The sequence below is a fragment of the Geotrypetes seraphini genome, chromosome 1 (assembly GCF_902459505.1).
Source record: "Geotrypetes seraphini chromosome 1, aGeoSer1.1, whole genome shotgun sequence".
Lineage (NCBI taxonomy): Eukaryota > Metazoa > Chordata > Amphibia > Gymnophiona > Dermophiidae > Geotrypetes > Geotrypetes seraphini.
This window is the reverse complement of record NC_047084.1, coordinates 34,105,320-34,126,404: the sequence shown is the minus strand read 5'-3', so window position 1 is coordinate 34,126,404 and position 21,085 is coordinate 34,105,320. Positions and strand designations below refer to the sequence as shown.

Genomic DNA, 21,085 nt, shown 5'->3' with positions numbered 1-21,085 from the left:
CTTGGCAGGCTGTTGAGATTGAGGACGGGCCTGGGCATGCTGTTGTTGTCGAGGTCGGCGAGGCTGTTGTTGAGGAGGGTTGAGGGGTCTGGCCGAGAACCTGCGCTGATAAGAGGGGTGAGGCCTGTAAGGTCGGGCAGGCGGAGTCTTCTTCTTAGGTTTTATCAGCGTGTCCCATCTGGTCTCATGGGCTGAGAGTTTCTGGGTGGTGGAGTCCAGAGACTCTCCAAAGAGTTCGTCACCCAGGCAGGGTGCATTAGCAAGGCGGTCTTGGTGGTTTATGTCCAAGTCAGACACCCTCAGCCAGGCGAGACGTCTCATGGCAACAGCCAGTGCCGATGCTCGAGATGTGAGTTCGAATGAATCATAGATAGAGCGTACCATGAATTTTCGTAGCTGAAGGAGGTTAGAAATCTGTTGCTGGAAAAGCGGGATCTTACGCTCAGGAAGGTATTTCTGCAGGGCGGATAATTGTTGGACCAAGTGCTTCATATAAAAAGAGAAGTGGAAGGAATAATTATTCGCCCTATTAGCCAGCATGGCATTTTGATAGAGGCGTTTGCCGAATTTATCCATTGTCTTACCCTCTCTGCCAGGAGGGGTGGAGGCATAGACACTAGATCCCTGAGTCTTTTTTAGTGTGGACTCTACGAGAAGACTCTCATGGGGTAGTTGAGGCTTATCAAACCCCGGAATAGGGATTACTCTATATAAACTGTCCAGTTTCCTAGGGGCACCCGGGATAGTGAGGGGGTTTTCCCAATTTTTATAAAAAGTCTCCCGTAAGATATCGTGGACGGGTAATTTGAGAAACTCCTTGGGAGGTTGTTCGAAGTCCAAAGCATCTAAAAAAGCTTGGGACTTTTTAGAGTCGGACTCCAATGGTATGGAAAGGGCCGCCGACATCTCCCGAAGGAATTTAGAAAAGGAGGATTGTTCAGGCTTTGAGGTGGTATCCGCCATTGAGGGTTCCTCATCCGTGGAAGAGGCATCCTCCTCGGTACCGAGCAGGGATTATTCCCATAAGTCTGGGTCCCTAATGGCCGGCTCAGTGTGGTGGGTCTTGGAAAGAGATTTTCCAGATCGCATGGACACGGTACCGGGAGAGGAAGAGCGGTGTCGATCTCTGTCCCGGGAGGACCGGTGCTGTTCCGGGTCCCGGGAGGACCGTAGTCGATCCCGGTCCCGGGAAGGGTTTTCCGCAGCGAGAGTGTGTAGCTCAGGTTGAGCGGATAAGACTGGCATGGAGGTGTTAAGCGGTACCGAGGAGGCGGACACCGATGTGCGGGGCTCGGGCCGGTCCGGTACCGGAAGGAACGGTGCCAATAGGGTAGGCAAAAGGTGTTGGAGTTGCTGCTGGAGCTGCTCCTGTAACTTATCCTGGAGGATAGCCGAGATACGGTCCTCCAATGGAGGCACCGGTACCGCTTTAGTTTTCTTCGGTACCATAGGTGCCGCTCCACGCCCCGGCGATGAGGAGGCCGATGACGAGGCACTCACCGAGATCGGAGCGGAGCGTTTACGGGGTCGGCGGGACGTCGGAAGGACCGGCGTCGCCGCTGTGGTAGGAGGGCGCTCGAGGGAAGTTGAAGGCTTCTTAGCCGGCTTACCTGGTGCTATCGACCCCGAAGAAGGATCAGGCGTCGTCGAAGTAGTCGGTGCCGATTTTTGCGGCGCCGTCGACGTCGGGGCAGGATCCATAGCAGAACCGGTGCCGAAGAGAAGATTCTGCTGGATCTGTCGGTTTTTAAGGGTGCGTTTCTTAAGAGTAGCACAGCGGGTGCAGGTGTCAGCCCGATACTCCGGACCCAAACACTGCAGGCACCAGTTGTGTGGGTCAGTTAGAGAGATCGGGCGTGCACACCGCTGGCACTTCTTGAAGCCCGGTTGGGGGGGCATGAAGGGAAACACGGCCTCCGCAAAATCAAACCCGGAGGCCTGTATGATGACAACAGGCCCCGCCGGGGCCGGTTGAAAAAAGAGAGGAAAAAACCGTTTTTTTTTTTTTTTTTTTTGCAAAAAAGGAAAATAACGAACCCGAAAGGGAAAAAACAGAAAAAGGAATCAAAAAAGCGCGAGCGGGAAGGCAAAAAGAGAGTTTTCAACAGCCATTGAAAGCACATGCGTCTTCTTTGCTCCGCGAAAATGAAGAAACTGGGGACCACGCACTCCTCCGTCGGGCGGGAAGGCACTCGCGCATGCGCGGTGCGGCCAACTAGAACTTTCTAGTTAAAAAGGTCCATACCGGGGCTCCGTCGGTGACGTCACCCATCTGTTAAGAATATGCTGCCTGCTTGTCCTGGGATAAAAAGAGATACTTTAACACAGTTTCTTCTTGCAAACTAAATTAAGTTCCACTCAAGAATCCTGATAATGCACTGATCCTGTTATAGCAAATTATAATGTCTCTATAAAAGGTATTATTCACAGTACATTAAATTTTTTATTTTGTCGTGATGTATTTGTTTTCATTTTTTTGAGTTCATGGCTATTTTAATGTGTAAATTCAATAAAAGCTACCAGAATCACACACAGCAAGAAAATTACTAACCTGACTTTATCCCTGAACTTCACTATTGGCACTTTTGCTCTAATCAGCTGAGGTCTTTCAATGTAAGCTGATAAAAACAAAGAGATACACAATAAATCACAGTTGTCAGTCTTAGCATTGAATTGAATGCACTCCAGAGCTTTGACTTTCTTACCATTTGTCTTCAAAATAAGCAGGCAAATTACACCTATGTCATTCAGTTACCACCCAAAGGCATAGTGAACACTGGGTTGGATGCACAGAACTCTAGCAACTGGTAGAAAACACCAGGTTGGTAGCAACTTTCGTTTTCTGGGCAATACTCAACACAAACAGCATACAGATGATATGCATGCTGATTGTGCTCAGTACCACAGTGAAAGGAGGAGGAACTGTGTCTGGCGTTTGCACACAAGAACTGAGCAGTAGGCACAGCTCTTGTGCGCAGGCCCAGCAGAGTGCAGGGCTGTGATGTCAGAGTTCCTAACTGAAGCAACCAGCAGCCAGAGGAAAAAACTCAAACTATTCAGTTACTGCAGTAGCAAAAAAGCTTCAGTTGAGTTCAGAAGTCTTTTTTCCAGTACAATTTGGATGCAGCTGTTGGGCATGTGTCCCATGTCTATGGCCAGGACATAGCTGTTAGGTGCAGGATGCACACACACAAAACAAAACATGCAAAGCCAGTTGAATTTAGAAGCAAAGTGCTCCTTCTCAAAAGGGTGTGTCAATTTTGGAGATGTCAGTTTTAAAAAGCATTAGTGAAGCACTAGTGAAAAAATAATATACTTTCATGTGGGAAATAAATAACTAGCTCTAAATTTAGTGCAATATGTTATTTACCTACCTGGAATTTCTAGGATATTATGCAGAAATACAAAAATTACTGAAATTTGTTTAAGTGCTCTGATAATACTTTTTATTAGAGCTATACACCTATTAAAATTTTTAATTCCATGCTTAATCATGATTAAATTTTTAATTGCCCCTTCACATTTCCTTCTGTATAGTGCAATATATACAGTCATGTGAAAAAATTAGGACACCCAATGAAATATTCAGTTCTTGCTTAAAAATGTTCACATATCGATGTCAAATCTTTTTAATTTATCTTTGGAAAAGAAAGTGATGTAATTGCAGGTAAATAAATATTTTCCTTGATTTACTCATGAAACAAAAGATATCCACAAAAATGTGTATTCTGAGGAATAAATGAGGACACCCCCACATATCTTCCCACTTAAAATGGCTCAATTCACACACAGGTGTATCACATCAGGTGCAAATGATTAGAATATCTTTACTCAGCATTTTGAAGGAGGTTTGCCCTACTTAAACCTCAGACATTTAGTTTGGTGTGCTTGTGACTGCTGCGGTGAGAGAGAACACCATGGTGAGATCAAAAGAGCTGTCTGAAGCCTTCAGAAAGAAGATTGTAGCAGCTTATAAATCTGGTAAGGGATTTAAAAAGACCTTGAAAGAATTTGACATTAGCCATTCTACAGTCCAGAAATAGTGTACAAGTGGAAGACTTTCCAAACAACTGCCAATATGCCCAGGTCTGGCTGTCCATGCAAGTTGACTCCCAGAGCAGACCGCAAGATGCTAAAAGAAGTCTCCAAAAACCCTAAAATGTCATCATGGGACCTACAACAGGGTGTTGCTACTGTTGATGTGAAAGTGCATGCCTCAACAATCAGAAACAGACTGCACACATTTAACTTTCATGGGAGGTGTTCAAGGAGGAAACCTTTGCTCTCTAAGAGAAACATCAAAGCCAGACTGAAGTTTGCCAGAGAACGTAGACAAACACCAGGACTTGTGGAATAGTGTTCTATGGACAGATGAGTCTAAAAATGTAAATATTTGGACACCAGAAAAGAGGGCATATTTGGCGTACACCAAATACAGCATTCCAAGAAAAGAACCTCATACCAACTATGAAGCATGGAGGTGGATGTGTCATGGTTTGGGGATACTTTGCTGCAGCAGGACCTGGCCAGCTCACCATCATAAAATTCACCATGAATTCTAACGTTTATCAGAGGGTGCTTGAGGAACATGCGAGACCATCTGTAAGAAAATTAAAGCTGAAGCAGAACTCTACCCTGCAACATGTCAATGACCCAAAACATACCAATATATCCACCAAGGACTGGCTGAAAACTAAGAAATGGAGAGTCCTGGAGTGGCCGAGTCAAAGCCCTGATCTTAATCCCATTGAGATGCTATGGGGTGATTTGAAATGGGCTGTACATGCAAGATAGCCCGCAAACATTTTACAGCTGAAAGAATTCTGCATTGAAGAGTGGGCCAAACTTTCCTCAGACCAATGTCAGAGACAGGTAGATGGCTACAGGAAGCATCTCACTGAAGTTATTTCAGCCAAAGGGAGTAACACTATTAGGGTGTCCTAATTTATTCCTCAGTTGGAATACACATTTTTGTGGATTTCTTTTGTTTCATGAGTAAATCAAGGAAAACTGTGTTTACCTGCAATTACATCACTTTCTTTTCCAGAGATAAATGAAAAAAGGATCTGATACCGATATGTGAACATTTCTTAAGAACTGAATATTTCATGGGGTGTCCTCATTTTTTCAAATGACTGTAGATAGCAGATGTAAATTCTCAAAACTGACACATTTCAATTCAATTATTCCACAGGAAGGCGGTATATCAAACCCCATTAACCCCCTTACTAAACTAAAAATAAAATCATTTATCTGTTGCATCTCTGGTTCTGTTTCTCTGTGCTCTGAACTCTATTTCCAGGTCCTCCTGTCTATTCACTCTTTTTTTCTCCTCTTTACTTCCTGCCCTATATCCATCTTTCATGATAAACTTTTCTTCCATTTTTTTCCTTTTCAAATCTGGCTAGTTTCCACCTCTTCTCTTCCCTTCCTTGTCCTTCTTTGTCACCATCTCCTCCTTGTTTTTTTCATCCCTATTTCCATCATCTGCCCATCTCAAACATCACCCTACCTCCCCATCTGCATTTCTTTCTCCCAGCAAATCTTCTATGCTCCAAAATCCTAACCCCCATCCCCATTCCTGAGGTGTAGCAGGGACTCTAGAAACCATGAGAAACTGTTGAGCTAGCTAACCTGCCAACAGAACTTTACTTTAATTGCTAGCACTGCAGCAGGCTATGAAAGGTCAGTGGGAGAGAAGGCCTATGAGGATATACTGGAATGTGGCGACCGTGGCAGGGTGGATCTGAGGAGATTAGAGGACCTGTGTGAACATGTGTTAAAATTTTAATACACATTAAACATTTAGCATGTTGTTTGCATTGCATATTAATGCCTTTTGTGACTCAATTTATCTTACTTATTTACCATATTGACACCAACACATTAGTTTCATTTTCTCATTCACAGGTTTTCAACATAGCATCATCAAAGCGATAATTTAATATTGAAAATGTCCAAAAGAAAAAGATTGCAAGTTTGGACTCATTTACCTAATTTGGTGAACTAGTAACTGTCAGGGATCTCTTTAGATATGGGTTATATTTGACAGACATCAGTGATCAAAATAGACAAAATTACACTGATGAACTGATCAATGACCTGACTGGATTACTTGCTTGGTGGTACAAAGCAAATCCAAAATTCAGTGGTCCTGTTATAAACAGCTATGTTAGGAGTAAAGCAAAGTTGAAATCCATGTGGGAACAAGGCACCAAATTTCTGTGGGCAGAGCAAAACTGGAGGAGAAAGGCAGATTTATGGAGAAGCTGAACACACAAATGGACAAACAGCAGACTCTCTTGTTAACTGGAACTCAAACCACCAGCAAAAAAAATCTAAGAAATGCTGTAATACTTTAAATAAAAATGAAAATAACATTAATTTTGTGGCACAAATTTAAGTGTAAACTTGGCATGCCATACCTGAGTACTTCCACTTTGCCTACCATATGTCCAGTAGTAAGGAACATGTCTGGAACAGTTTATGGTATGGTATAGTATGGAGTATAGTATTAGTTAGGCCTATTTTTAATAGTAATTCTCAAGCAACCAGAATCTACATTTATCCAGCATCAATCAATCTCCATGGGTGCTGGTTAACTGTACTTACCTGCAAGTGTGAAACAGAGTTGTACTGATGTGGGGTGAAATCCTGCCTTATCAGTGAAATACAGAGCTAGCCTTTATAAAAGGTCAAAGAGAAAAAGTTGGGAGTGTCGGACCTCATCAGTCTGGACCAGTCGACCTCCTTGAGACCAGAAGACAAGAACTGCAAAAGGAAAAGCAGGCAAAAAGGAAGGAGATGGAGTGATCTGTTTGAAGTTGAACAGGGAAATTCAGATGAAATGGTGGAAGAACCAATGGAAGAAGCTCCTGTTGCTCTAGAGCACATGTGTCAAACACAAGGCCCGCGGGCCGAATCTGGCTCACCTGGTCGTTTTATGTGGCCCTTGGCAGTGCTCCCAAATTTCCCCTTCTCACAGCCCAGCATGTCTTCCCTCCCGTGCCGGGTCGATGTCGCCATCATGCTGAAAAATCTGCCGGCCTCGGCAGCAATTCAGCAATGTTGTCCATGGCTTCGCTTCCTGCTTTCCATCTGCCATGGTCCACCCGAGCGGAAACAGGAAGTTACACGTTATTAGAGACAGACCACATCCTTGGAAGTGCTGCACCTTGAAATAAGGTGTCATCAAGCTGGTCATCAGCATAAAGATCAGGCAGACTAGAACAGTGGCTGTGACAAGGACATGACCATAGAAGCAACACCACTGAAAGATGCAGCAGATGTGGAGCGTGACTGCACAGGGGAAAAATGCCTACTTTGAAATTTTTTTTCCAAAATGTTTCAGAAACTCTGAGAAAGTCTCTGACTCCTGGGGCGCATAGTCACCCTCTGATGACTGAACCATGCATTTTGTAAGTTGCGGAGGGACCGCAGCCATGCGCATGGAACTATCAGCCATGCTGAACCCCAAAAATAAAAAAGGCTGCCCCACTGGGCTAGCCAAGCATTAAGTCACCTGTTTGACCAGGGGAGAGGCTAAGCTTAGTGCTGCCGCCCCTCCCAGCTACGACACGTGACACAACACCACTCCAGAAGCACCTAATTTTCGCAATCCTGGCAAGAATTCAAATTAGGAGAGCCTAAGGATTCCATCCCAACAAGATCTGAGTCAAAAATTGCAGTTTTGGAGAAGCAGGGAGCTTTTATTTGGGGGGGGGGGGAAATTGCTAATAACCCAAGATGGCCGCCACTATGAAATTCGCACCAAAATCTCAATTTTTTTTTACACTTAGTAAAGTTAAAAAACGGCAATTTTAGGATTTTTCAAGTGGGAGAACACAAGGGGACATGCAGAAACCTTGAAACCCCCACTTTTCAGACCTCCCCCGATTCACCTCACAGGCTGTGACAGTCAGTACTCACTGTGACCTGTGCTGCAGCCTGCCTCGGCTCTCTTACAATAGCTGGATCAGAGAATCAGTGCCTCATGCTGGGAATGCCTCTGCAATTCTGATCTTCAGGCTGCCAGTTAGACCCTATGCCTGACTGCACCTCCACCCCTGCAGACCAATGGACATGCACCAGGATGGGTGGAAGTGAGAAGACACAGCTGGCACCCTGCAAGACACTGCCGAGCTTCCTAAGGGTGCCTAACAGCTTGCGTTTGATCCCTGCTTAACAGTAGGTGAGACAACTTCAGGAACGGTCCTGAGCTCCAAATAAAAAGAAAACTAAGCAGGCTGGCTAAAAGATACCCACTGGGACTAGCCTGTCAGCTACAGACATATAAGTCTGTGTGTTCTCAATGCAGGTAAGTTTCAAGAAGAAATGCTCTAGGCACAATAATCCTGGAAAAAAACGCAGAAAATAATAAAATGTGGTGAGCAGAATGAACACATTATTGCAGGCACTTGTGCAGTAGGAAAACACTATGTGGAGCTAAGGAGCTCAGTGAGGTACAGAAGAGGCACAGGGAAAAATCAAAACTGGATTCTTTCTGCAGATGGCAAGCAGCCATGTAGCCATGGGGACACAACCCACTTGTCTAGAATGTCTCACCTATTGCACTGGAAAATTCATTAATCTTTACAAAATTGTTTGAATTGGAGGAAAAGCCTCAGGGCATGGTCCGGGATTACAAATATCCTCACAAACCTCTCAGTGCCTCCTCATAGGCATAAATGCCTCCATAGAAAGAGCAATTGATAGGGCACCATTAAATCCACGGGGAGGAGATCGAAAAGATCTCCTACTTAAGAAAGAACTCCTACTTAAGAAAGAACAGCAATGGATTTTCTGCCTCAATACTGAAGAGCCTGTGGGTTTGAAAGCTAAACTTGAATAGTCAGTTCTATAAGAGGAGGTCTCTAACATTGAATAAAGAGGAGCAACTCCTTTATGATGTCACAAGCTCATTATAAACTCTCATGAGGCTAGATAAACACCAAGTTTAGGATTAGGATTGAGCAGCATTGCCTTATGTTAATAAATAAGATGAAAATGGTAGGAAGATTGCACCAAAAGTCATATGAGGAGAGACTGGAAGCTCTGAATATGCATACCTTAGATGAAAGGAGGGATAGGGGACATATGATTCACACATTCAAATACTTGAAAGTATTAACATTGAACAAAATCTTTTCTAGAGAAAGGAAAATGGAAAAAACAGGAGGGCATAATTTGAGGTCGTGAGGTGGTATACTCAAGAGTAATGTTAGGAAATTCTTCTTTAAGGAGAGGGTGGTTGATGCCTAGAAAGCGCTCCCGAGGGAAGTTGTAGAGAGGAAAAAGATTACAGAGTTCAAAAAAGTATGGTATTTATTGAAGAACTAAGGCCATCTGTGACAAAACTTGGGACGCCCTCATGATCACTGAAACATGGCTCCAAGACAATGATGAGATAACACTAGGCGAACTATGTCCTTCAGGCTACCAGGCCCTAGCCTGCTCACGTACCTCTGGAAAAGGAGGTGGCGTGACCACCATTGTCAAGACCTCCGCCACACCAAAACTGATAAACTCCATTAATATTCCCTCCCTAGAAGCAATTGCATTCACCATAGGCCACAAACAAAAAATCGCCCTATTACTCCTCTATAGAACCCCAAACTCCCCAGCAGATACCCTAGAGACCCTCCTCGAATTCATCACCGAACTATCCATTTCACACAAGCACGTGACTATCCTGGGAGACTTCAATTTCCCAGACTACCCCGACACTTCAGGACAAACTGACAATTTCCTCTCCTCCCTCTCTGACCTAGGATTCCACCAAGCGATAACAACCCCCACGCACTCAGCAGGCAACATCTTAGACTTGCTCTTCACCCTCAATGACCCAACTACAGAGCCCCAACAAACTTATACCTCCACACCTGTCCCATGGTCTGACCACCACCTCATTGAATTCGAACTCCCACTCGATACCACCTTAACCCCACGTAAAGATCCTACCCCTCCTACCCTACGTCAAATCCCTAATTCAGTCAACCCTCAAGCTATGGCCGCAGGTATTCGCACCCTTAATGAAACCTATACCCAACACCCCCATTCAATTGACCTGGCAGCCTCCACTTGGCACTCCAACATCCAATCCCTCTATAATAACCTTGTCCAGACAAAAACAACCCAAATAATCACCAACAAAGCACCTGCTCCCTGGTACACTAATGACCTCCGTTCCATAAAACGATCACTAAGAAAAGCAGAAAGGATCTGGGTCAAACATCCGTGCACAGAAACCAAAACCCACTGGAACAACATATCCATCACCTACAAAACAGCCATCGTAGAAGCAAAAAAGACCTACTACTCTCGCCTCCTACAACAAGCCCCATCTAGATCTAAACAACTGTTCACCCTCACTAACCAACTCTTCACTAACACCCAAAGAAAAATTCACAGCAACCAAACAGAACTCGATAGCGAAACCCTCTCGAACTTCTTCCAAGCCAAAATACAAACCATCCGAGATAATCTTGACGCCAACACCAAACCCACTCCTACTCAGCCCCAGCCGATTCAAAATACCCCCTCTTCTGCCGCTCTCTCCCAATTTCATATGGCCACTCATACGGAGGTTCTTGAAACCCTAAGAGAACTCAAACCCTCAAACACCACCCTCGACCCCTGCCCGTCTACCCTCCTACTGTCCACAGAAGACGCCATGGCAGAATCCATCCTCCCCATCATTAACACCTCTCTAACCACGGGGACTGTTCCCCTCAGCTGGAAGTCAGCTATTATCAAACCCACCCTTAAAAAACCCACCCTTGATCCAAACGAACCTGGCAACTATCGCCCAGTCTCCAACCTCCCATTTGTCTCTAAACTCCTTGAACGAATCGTGCTCCACCGACTACACCCTTTCATTGAAGAACAAGCTGCTCTATCCCCAGCCCAGTCCGGCTTCCGAAAAGGCCACAGCACAGAATCAGTACTCCTCGATATCATGGATGACAGCTGGTCAATTCTCGACAAAGGCAGTGATGCCTTACTAGTACTACTTGACCTCAGTGCTGCCTTTGACACAGTCGACCACCACCTCCTCACATCTAGACTCTACGACCTCGGAATCAAAGACACAGCCCTCCAATGGATCACCTCCTTCCTCCATCAAAGAACCCAGACTGTCCTTCTAGGGACACATAAATCTAGCCCCAAGCCTATCAAATATGGTGTTCCTCAAGGAGCCCTTCTATCCCCCCTCCTGTTCAACCTCTACATCAGGCCCGTCATCGATATAGCGCAGAAATATAACATTAAAATCCACTCTTATGCAGATGACATCCAGCTGCTCCTCCCTCTAGGCGAGAACCGGCAATCCCAAATTGCTAACCTCCAACACTGCCTCACTGACATGAAAACTTGGATGTCGAACAACAAACTTCAACTTAACGCCTCTAAAACCGAACTCTTATGGATCAGAAAAAAAAACACCAAATACCCACGTCCTACACTAGCATGGGACTCCACTCTACTAACGGCAACAGATCAGGTTTGCAGCCTAGGAGTAACCCTAGACGGACACCTATCCCTATCTGCCCACATATCCCAAGTAATCTCCACCTCCTTCTACTACCTTCGCCAGCTGAAAAGGATCAAACCCTACATCTCCAAACCTGACCTCACCCAACTCCTCTACGCATATGTCCTCTCCAGAATGGATTATTGTAACTCCCTATTTAATGGACTAACCAAAAATAATCTCAAACGCCTCCAACGGGTCCAAAATGCAGCCATCCGCCTCCTACACAACCTCAACTACCACGATCCCATCTCCCCAGCACTCCGTGCTGAACACTGGCTCCCAATTAGCCAGCGATGTGCTTTCAAGGCCCTGGCAATCGCCCACAAGAGAATTCATTCCACCACCCCCTCCTACATAAAATCCAAGCTTCCCATCTACACCCCCACTCGCACCCTCCGTTCAAAATTGGAGATACGTCTATGCACCCCCCCCGGAAGATCCCTCCTCACAGAAACAGCCCGCAAACGATCCTACAGTCACTTCATTCCACACCTCTGGAACCAACTCCCTCCCCAACTCAGACAACAGAACTCATTATTAACATTCCGCAAATTGGTAAAGACCCTCCTCTTCAACTAAAGATCTCCTCTGTCTCTCCCCCCCCTTAAGCACTCCTCTCTCCTACCTTCCCCCTAAATTCCAGTACAGTCATCTCTTAGTCTATCCTCTGACAAACTGTACCTAATCTCACTTAACTGTACTTAAACTAGACAACTACCTAATCTCACATAACTGTACTTAAACTAACTACTTATATTTGAACTCTACTCTTAAATTGCTGTATTGCCTGTACTTAAACTCACATCACAGTCTTGTAAGTCCAATCATCCAAACCTGTTGCACTTCTTATATGTCTAATTACCCTCAATTGTGTATGTTCACTTGTAGACCGTTCTGAGCTACTGGGAGGACGGGATAAAAATCTAAATAAATAAATAAATAAAATACTGGACAGAATTGCATGGTCTGTGTCCCGTATATGGCCATTCAGTTGAGGATGGGCTGGGGAGGGCTTCGATAACTGGGATGGTTTAGATGGGTTCGAGTGAGCTTTAACGGAGACTCCAGTAGATGGAACCTAAGCACAATACCGGGCAGAGCTCTAGGTTTCTGGCCCAGAAGTAGCTAAGAAAAAGGACAATTTAAATTAAATCATTAATTTATAGAGTGTACAGTTGGGCAGACTGGATGGACCTGGGGAGCAGCTTACTGGACCAGGGAGCAGCTTACTGGACCGGAGGAGAGTGGTGGGGTGTCCCGTTGCTGGTCCCGGACTGTACAGCGGCGGCTTTTCTTCTCTGCTTTGGCGGCGCATACAGGCACTTACAGAGACGGACCCCTGACGTCACTGGGTCCGTCTCCGACAGCATTTAAAGCACCCGCTGCTGTAGCCACACTGGGAGCAGCTTACTGGACCGGAGGAGAGTGGTGGGGTGTCCCGTTGCTGGTCCCGGACTGTACAGCGGCGGCTTTTCTTCTCTGCTTTGGCGGCGCATACAGGCACTTACAGAGACGGACCCCTGACGTCACTGGGTCCGTCTCCGACAGCATTTAAAGCACCCGCTGCTGCGGTTGCGGCCGCAGCCGCACGGCCGCGAGGAGTCCGGGAGCCGGTAGTAGGCAATTTTATTTGGGGTACATAGACCCGGATCGGATCCTGCTCCCTATTACTGGATCTAAGATGTTTTTTCCTTGTCTGCTATAGTGAGGTCGGCGTTGAAGTTCTTCTTTCTTTCTTTTTCTAATAATGCCGAAAAGACGAGGAAGGAACACCGGAGGAGCCTCCCGGCGACCCTTAACTCCAGTGGTCACTATTGATGATTTTCTCCGACGTCTACAGCGGGAACAAGAAGGGTCGGGAGCTAGCTCGTTGGAGATACCCCCGGAGAGTAGTGCGGTGGGTTCCCCTGAGCATGATGTCACTCTTAGCCCCGACGTTAGGACGCCACCCCTCCAACCGACGCCGCAAGCTGCCAGCTCTCCACGGGACCAGAATCCACCTGAGGAGGTGGTTACTTCTTTGTCCACAGAGGCTAGTATGGAGGGCTCGCTGAATATGACAACGGGACTTGCGACCGGGACAACAGAGGTTGGAGGACTACAAGACGTCACTGAGGTAAAGCTAATTTCAGAACATTTAGATACTACACCATTACAACTTTTCTCACCTACGAAACCTCCTACAGTCACACTCGAAGCATTATGGGACTTGGTAGTGAATCTAGGGAATTCCTTAAATCCTCAAATAAAAAGTTTGGATAAAGAATTAAAAGAACAAAAGGAAGAAATAAAAGTTTTAAAGCAGGACATGCTACAATTTAAAACTGAGACACAAAATACAAATAAGGAGCTAACGTTACTGAAACAAAATCAAGATATGTTGGTTAAAGATAATATATTACTCAGGAAGAAGTTGGAAATGCAGGAGAATAATGGTCGAATAAATAATTTGAGATTTATAAATTTTCCAAGAATCCTGTCAACTTCTCCCAGAGAAATGGTGAAAAGATATTTTATGGAAATTTTGGAAATTCCTGAAAACTCCTTACCTCCTCTTACAAGAGTGTATTACTTACCTGCTAAGCCCCAATCCAAAGAAGAAGAAAAAATTGAGGAATTCCGGGAGAGGTCACTGGACATTTCAGCTATATTGGAACAATCAGATAGAGAAATGGCTGTTCCAGCTACTCTCTTGTTGTCTGTTGCTTTGGCTCCAGACAAGGATTAGATATTAAAACTTTTCTTTAAAAATAGATCCAAAGACTTCCTGGGGCAGCATATTCAGATTTTTCCTGATGTCTCTAGGGAGACTCAGAAAAGAAGGAAAGAATTTTTAATTTTAAAACCTGGAGTGACTCAAATAGGGGGTATTTTCTTTTTGAGATATCCGTGTAAATGTGTAGTTAGATATTTATCATTGAAGTATATATTCACAGAGCCATCTCAACTGATTAGTTTTCTCTCAATGAAACGTCTAGAAAAAGGAATAATAACATAAAACGTCTATGGAAAGTTAGTTCCCTGCACTTTAGTCAGATAAGAATTTTTCTTATTTAATTAATTTGAATTATATAAGTTCTACTCTCAATGATGGATCCAATAATATTGAGGACTAGTGTGAGATCAGCTAGATTAAGTATTTCCTTGTAGTAATATTAATTATGGAATTTTAGTTTAATATGTTGTTTGGTCTCACTTTGCTGTGCAAGATGTATATGCTTGGAAATATTGTAAAACTTTATAAATAAATAAAAAAAATAAAAAAATTTTGGAGATTTTATCAACAGCGAGGATGTGGACCGAATGGAGAGTGATGCTTATCGGTGCTGTCTGTTGGGCTGTGTGGAAGTATAAGATTTTGGTTTGGTTTAGTTTTAGCTTGTTAATTGTTGCCCATAGGGTGGCCTTGCCAGTGCCTGGAGAGCCAGATTAAGATTTCACATCAGAAAGGGCTAACGTACTGGAGAGTGGAGCCACAACATGCCCTTCAAAAATCTGGCAATATCCAGATGTGTCCAAAAAAAAAACCCCCCAAACAAATGGATCCTTTGCACATAATTCCTACCCAGATTCAAAAAGTCTAAACAGATAGGGCTATAGGAATCTATTAAAGCTATCTCATATTATTTGAAATTAGTCACAAAAGTACTTTTATATAAAAAGTAGATAAAAGTACTGAAGATAAAAAATGGAATTGCTAGGCTAAAAGATGCTGGGAACAAATATGTGGAGAGTGATGAGGAGAAAGCAAATGTGCTAAACAAATACTTCTGTTCTGTGTTCACAGAAGAAAATCCTGGAGAAGGACCGAGATTGTCTGGCAAAGTTACACGAGAAAATGGAGTAGATTCTGCGCCGTTCACGGAGGAGGGTGTTTATGAGCAACTTGAAAAACTGAAGGTGGACAAAGCGATGGGACCAGACGGGATCCATCCCAGGATACTAAGGGAGCTCAGAGAGGTTCTGGCGAGTCCTATTAAAGACTTGTTCAACAAATCTCTGGAGACGGGAGTGATTCCTGGGGATTGGAGGAGAGCAGATGTGGTCCCTATTCATAAAAGTGGTCACAGGGATGAAGCAGGAAACTACAGGCCGGTGAGCCTCACTTCAGTTGTTGGAAAAATAATGGAAGTGTTGCTGAAAGAAAGGATAGTGTATTTCCTTGAATCTGATGGGTTACAGGATCCGAGGCAACATGGCTTTACAAAAGGTAAATCGTGCCAAACGAACCTGATTGAATTTTTTGATTGGGTAACCAGAGAGCTGGATCAAGGACATATGCTAGATGTAATTTACTTGGATTTCAGCAAAGCCTTTGATACAGTTCCTCATAGGAGGCTGTTGAACAAACTTGAAGGGCTGAAGTTAGGACCCAAAGTGGTGAACTGGGTCAGAAACTGGCTGTCGGACAGACGCCAGAGGGTGGTGATTAATGGAAGTCGCTCGAAGGAAGGAAAGGTGACTAGTGGAGTCCCTCAGGGTTCGGTGCTGGGGCCAATTCTGTTCAATATGTATGTAAGTGACATTGCTGAAGGGTTAGAAGGAAAAGTGTGCCTTTTTGCAGATGATACCAAGATTTGTAACAGAGTAGACACCGAAGAGGAAGTGGAGAATATGAAAAAGGATCTGCAAAAGTTAGAGGAATGGTCTAATGCCTGGCAACTAAAATTCAATGCAAAGAAATGCAGAGTAATGCATTTGGGGATTAATAATAGGAAGGAACCGTATATGCTGGGAGGAGAGAAGCTGATATGCACGGACGGGGAGAGGGACCTTGGGGTGATAGTGTCCGAAGATCTAAAGGCGAAAAAACAGTGTGACAAGGCAGTGGCTGCTGCCAGAAGGATTCTGGGCTGTATAAAGAGAGGCGTAGTCAGTAGAAGGAAGAAGGTGTTGATGCTCCTGTACAGGTCATTGGTGAGGCCCCACTTGGAGTATTGTGTTCAGTTTTGGAGACCGTATCTGGCGAAAGACGTAAGAAGACTTGAGGCGGTCCAGAGGAGGGCGACGAAAATGATAGGAGGCTTGCACCAGAAGACGTATGAGGAGAGACTGGAAGCCCTGAATATGTATACCCTAGAGGAAAGGAGAGACAGGGGAGATATGATTCAGACGTTCAAATACTTAAAGGGTATTAACGTAGAACAAAATCTTTTCCAGAGAAAGGAAAATGGTAAAACCAGAGGACATAATTTGAGGTTTAGGGGTGGTAGATTCAGGGACAATGTTAGGAAATTCTATTTTACGGAGAGGGTGGTGGATGCCTGGAATGCGCTCCCGAGAGAGGTGGTGGAGAGTAAATCTGTGACTGAGTTCAAAGAAGCGTGGGATGAACACAGAAGATTTAGAATCAGAAAATAATATTAAATATTGAACTAAGGCCAGTTACTGGGCAGACTTGCACGGTCTGTGTCTGTGTATGGCCGTTTGGTGGAGGATGGGCAGGGGAGGGCTTCAATGGTTGGGAGGGTGTAGATGGGCTGGAGTAAGTCTTAACAGAGATTTCGGCAGTTGGAACCCAAGCATAGTACCGGGTAAAGCTTTGGATTCTTGCCCAGAAATAGCTAAGAAGAAAAAAAAAAAAAAAAAAAATTTAAATTGAATCAGGTTGGGCAGACTGGATGGACCATTCGGGTCTTTATCTGCCGTCATCTACTATGTTACTATATATCTCATTTCTGCTTTTATAATCAAATTCAGCCACGTTGCATCCACCTCTAATTTATACATACAACTTCAGTTTATTTAAAAAAACCCAAACTATAAACTAGGAGGGTGGAATATCATACAATGTAAACTGAATTCAGTGCAAAGGATCTCCCATAACTATGTTATCCCAGGTCCGTATTCTCTTCAGTTATGAATAATCATCTATACCAAAAAACCTCCTTCCCAGCCCTTAATTAATTAATTAAAACATCTTTATTAACTTTGACTTTAACATTTCATTAAAAGTGAATTTACTTAGGGCTCCTTTTATTAAGCCGGGTTAGCGAGGTTAACGCGCGCAACTTTTCATCACATGCTAACCCCCGCGCTGGCCTAAAAACTACCGCCTGCTCAAGAGGAGGCAGTAGCAGCTAGCACGGCCGGCGGTTTAGCGCGCAGTATTATGCAAACCGCTAGCGAGCCTTTGTAAAAGGAGCCCCTAATCTTGTAAAACTTCATAAAGTGTCTATCTTCTGGAAAAAACTAATATATCATCATTAATTAATCTTCATAGTTACTTCTGTATCTTAAAATATCTTCAATAAATGTCAGCAACACTTATCTTTAACAGCACATTGCTGATCCAACGTTGGTTTTTCAATTATAACTGCCCGACGCTCTCATTCCGCACAAATGTTTCAGTCAACAATTAATTAAGGGTTGGGAGGAAGGTTTTTTGATATAAATGATTATTCATAACTGAACAGAACATGGACCTGGGATAAAGCACAGTTACTTACCGTAACAGGTGTTATCCAGGGACAGCAGGCAGATATTCTTGACTGATGGGTGACGGCACCGACGGAGCCCCGGTACGGACAATTTTAGAGTGATTGCACTCTAAGAACTTGGAAAGTTCTGGCATGCCGCACCGCGCACGCGCGAGTGCCTTCCCGCCCGACAGAGGCGCGCGGTCCCCAGTTATGATAAGCCAGCTAAGAAGCCAACCCGGGGAGGTGGGAGGGATGCAAGAATATCTGCCTGCTGTCCCTGGATAACACCTGTTACGGTAAGTAACTGTGCTTTATCCCAGGACAAGCAGGCAGCATATTCTTGACTGATGGGTGACCTCCAAGCTAACAAAAAGAGGGATGGAGGGAAGGTTGGCCATTAGGAAAACAAATTTTGCAAAACAGATTGGCCGAAGTGTCCATCCCGTCTGGAGAATGCATCCAGACAATAATGAGATGTAAAAGTATGAACTGAGGACCAAGTAGCAGCCTTGCAGATTTCCTCAATAGGAGTGGACCGGAGGAAAGCTACAGATGCTGCCATAGCCCGAACTCTATGGGCCGTGACAGAACCTTCCAGTGTCAGTCCGGTCTGAGCATAACAGAATGAAATGCACGCTGCAAGCCAATTAGACAACGTACGTTTAGAAACAGGACGTCCCAATTTATTCGGATCAAAGGACAGAAAGAGTTGGGGAACTGATCTGTGGGGTTTTGTACGCTCTAGATAGTACGCTAGAGCCCTTTTACAATCCAAAGTATGTAGAGCTTGTTCCCCAGAATGAGAATGAGGTTTTGGAAAAAAAACAGGCAGAACAATGGATTGGTTGAGATGGAATTCAGAGACAACCTTAGGGAGAAACTTTGGATGTGTACGCAGAACCACCTTGTCATGGTGAAAAACCGTAAAAGGTGGATCTGCAACCAGTGCATGAAGCTCACTGACCCTCCTGGCAGAGGTAAGAGCAATAAGGAAAAGTACCTTCCAAGTGAGAAACTTGAAAGGAGCGGTAGCCAAAGGTTCAAATGGAGGCTTCATTAAGGCGGAAAGAACCACATTGAGATCCCAGATAACAGGAGGGGCTTTAAGAGGCGGTTTCACATTAAAAAGACCCCGCATGAACCTGGACACCAGGGGATGAGCTGAGAGAAGTTTTCCATGGACCGGCTCATGAAAAGCAGCAATGGCACTGAGGTGGACTCTGATGGAAGAAGACTTAAGGCCAGAGTCAGACAAAGAAAGCAAATAATCCAACAACGTTTCCACTGCCAGTGAAGTGGGATCAAGATGATGAAGAAGACACCAGGAAGAAAATCTTGTCCACTTCTGATGGTAACTTTGCAGAGTGGCTGGTTTCCTGGAGGCATCTAGAATGGAACGAACCGGCTGAGACAAAAGAGTATCATGAGAGGTCAGCCCGAGAGATACCAAGCTGTCAGGTGCAGAGACTGGAGGTTGGGATGTAGAAGGGTCTCCTGATGCTGTGTAAGCAGAGAAGGAAACAGAGGAAGAAGAAAAGATTCCCTGGAACTGAGTTGAAGTAGAAGGGAGAACCAATGTTGCCTGGGCCACCTCGGAGCAATCAGAATCATGGTGGCTCGTTCCCTCTTGAGCTTGAACAAGGTTCTCAACATGAGAGGCAGAGGAGGGAAAGCGTATAGGAACAGATTGGACCAGTCGAGGAGAAAAGCATCCGCTGCCAGACGGTGAGGAGAGTAGAGTCTGGAGCAGAATAGGGGCAGCTGGTGATTGTGAGGAGTTGCAAAGAGGTCTATCTGAGGAGTGCCCCATTGAGCGAAGACAGACTGTAGAGTTACAGGATCGAGTGTCCACTCGTGAGGCTGAAGAATTTTGCTGAGCTTGTCCGCTAAGGAATTCTGTTCTCCTTGAATGTAGATCGCTTTCAGGAAGAGATGGTGATCTATGGCCCAAGTCCAGATCTTCTGAGCTTCCTGGCACAAGAGGCGAGAGCCTGCCCCCCCTGTTTGTTGATGTAGTACATGGCCACTTGATTGTCTGTGCACAGCAGAAGGACCTGAGGAAAGAGAAGATGTTGGAAGGCCTTGAGGGCATAAAACATCGCTCTGAGTTCCAGGAAATTGATGTGATATTTCTTTTCCTGGGCTGTCCAAAGACCTTGAGTCTGGAACTCGTTCAAATGAGCTCCCCATGCATAAGGGGAGGCGTCGGTGGTGATGACCAGTTGATGAGGAGGTTGATGGAACAGAAGACCTCTGGATAGATTTGAGGATACCAACCACCATTGTAGAGACTGACGAAGAGATGATGTCACAGATATGTGTCGTGAGCAAGGATCCGTCGCTTGGGACCACTGTGTAGCAAGGGTCCATTGAGGAGTGCGCAGGTGAAGACGTGCGAGGGGTGTGACATGGACTGTGGATGCCATGTGGCCCAAGAGTATCATCATTTGTTTGGCAGAGATGGAATGTTGTGGAAGCACCTGCTGACATAGAGACTGAAGGGTCTGAAGACGGTTGGATGGTAAGAATGCTCTCATGAGGAGTGTGTCCAATATCGCTCCAATGAATTGAAGTCTCTGAGTGGGGATGAGATGAGACTTGGGTAGATTGATCTCGAATCCCAGTATTCGTAGAAATAGGATGGTTTGGTTGGTGGCCAGGAGAACTGCTTGAGCGGATGAGGCCTTGACTAACCAGTCGTCCAGGTAAGGGAATACCTGAAGGTGGTGAGAGCGTAGAAAAGCAGCTACCACAATGAGACATTTGGTGAACACCCTTGGAGAGGAAGCAAGACCGAAGGGCAGCACCTTGTATTGGTAATGACAATGATTTATCATGAAGCGGAGATACTGTCTGGAGGTTATATTGATCGGTATGTGAGTGTATGCCTCTTTGAGATCGAGGGAGCATAGCCAGTCGTCTTGATTGAGAAGAGGATAAAGAATGGCTAAGGAAAGCATCTTGAATTTTTCCTTTTTCAGACATTTGTTGAGATCGCGAAGATCTAAGATTGGTCTGAGATCTCCTGTTTTTTTGGGGACTAGAAAATAACGGGAGTAGAATCCTTGCCCCTTTTGATCTAGAGGAACTTCCTCTATAGCGTTCAGAAGGAGGAGGGATTGAACTT

General features: G+C 44.9%; 1 protein-coding gene across 8 annotated transcripts in view; it reads right to left on the bottom strand.

Annotated features, from left to right (window-relative positions):
* TENT2 (terminal nucleotidyltransferase 2) overlaps nucleotides 1-21,085 on the bottom strand; it is a 237,693-nt gene that overhangs the window by 96,920 nt on the left and 119,688 nt on the right. For all 8 annotated transcript variants that reach the window (XR_004537976.1, XM_033929678.1, XM_033929630.1 and 5 more), the window contains one exon: nucleotides 2,552-2,618. Coding sequence is in view for 7 of the 8 variants with exons in the window: in XM_033929678.1 (XP_033785569.1) it covers nucleotides 2,552-2,618 (67 nt within the window). In the remaining variant the exon portion in view is untranslated. The remainder of the gene's footprint in view (nucleotides 1-2,551; nucleotides 2,619-21,085) is intronic.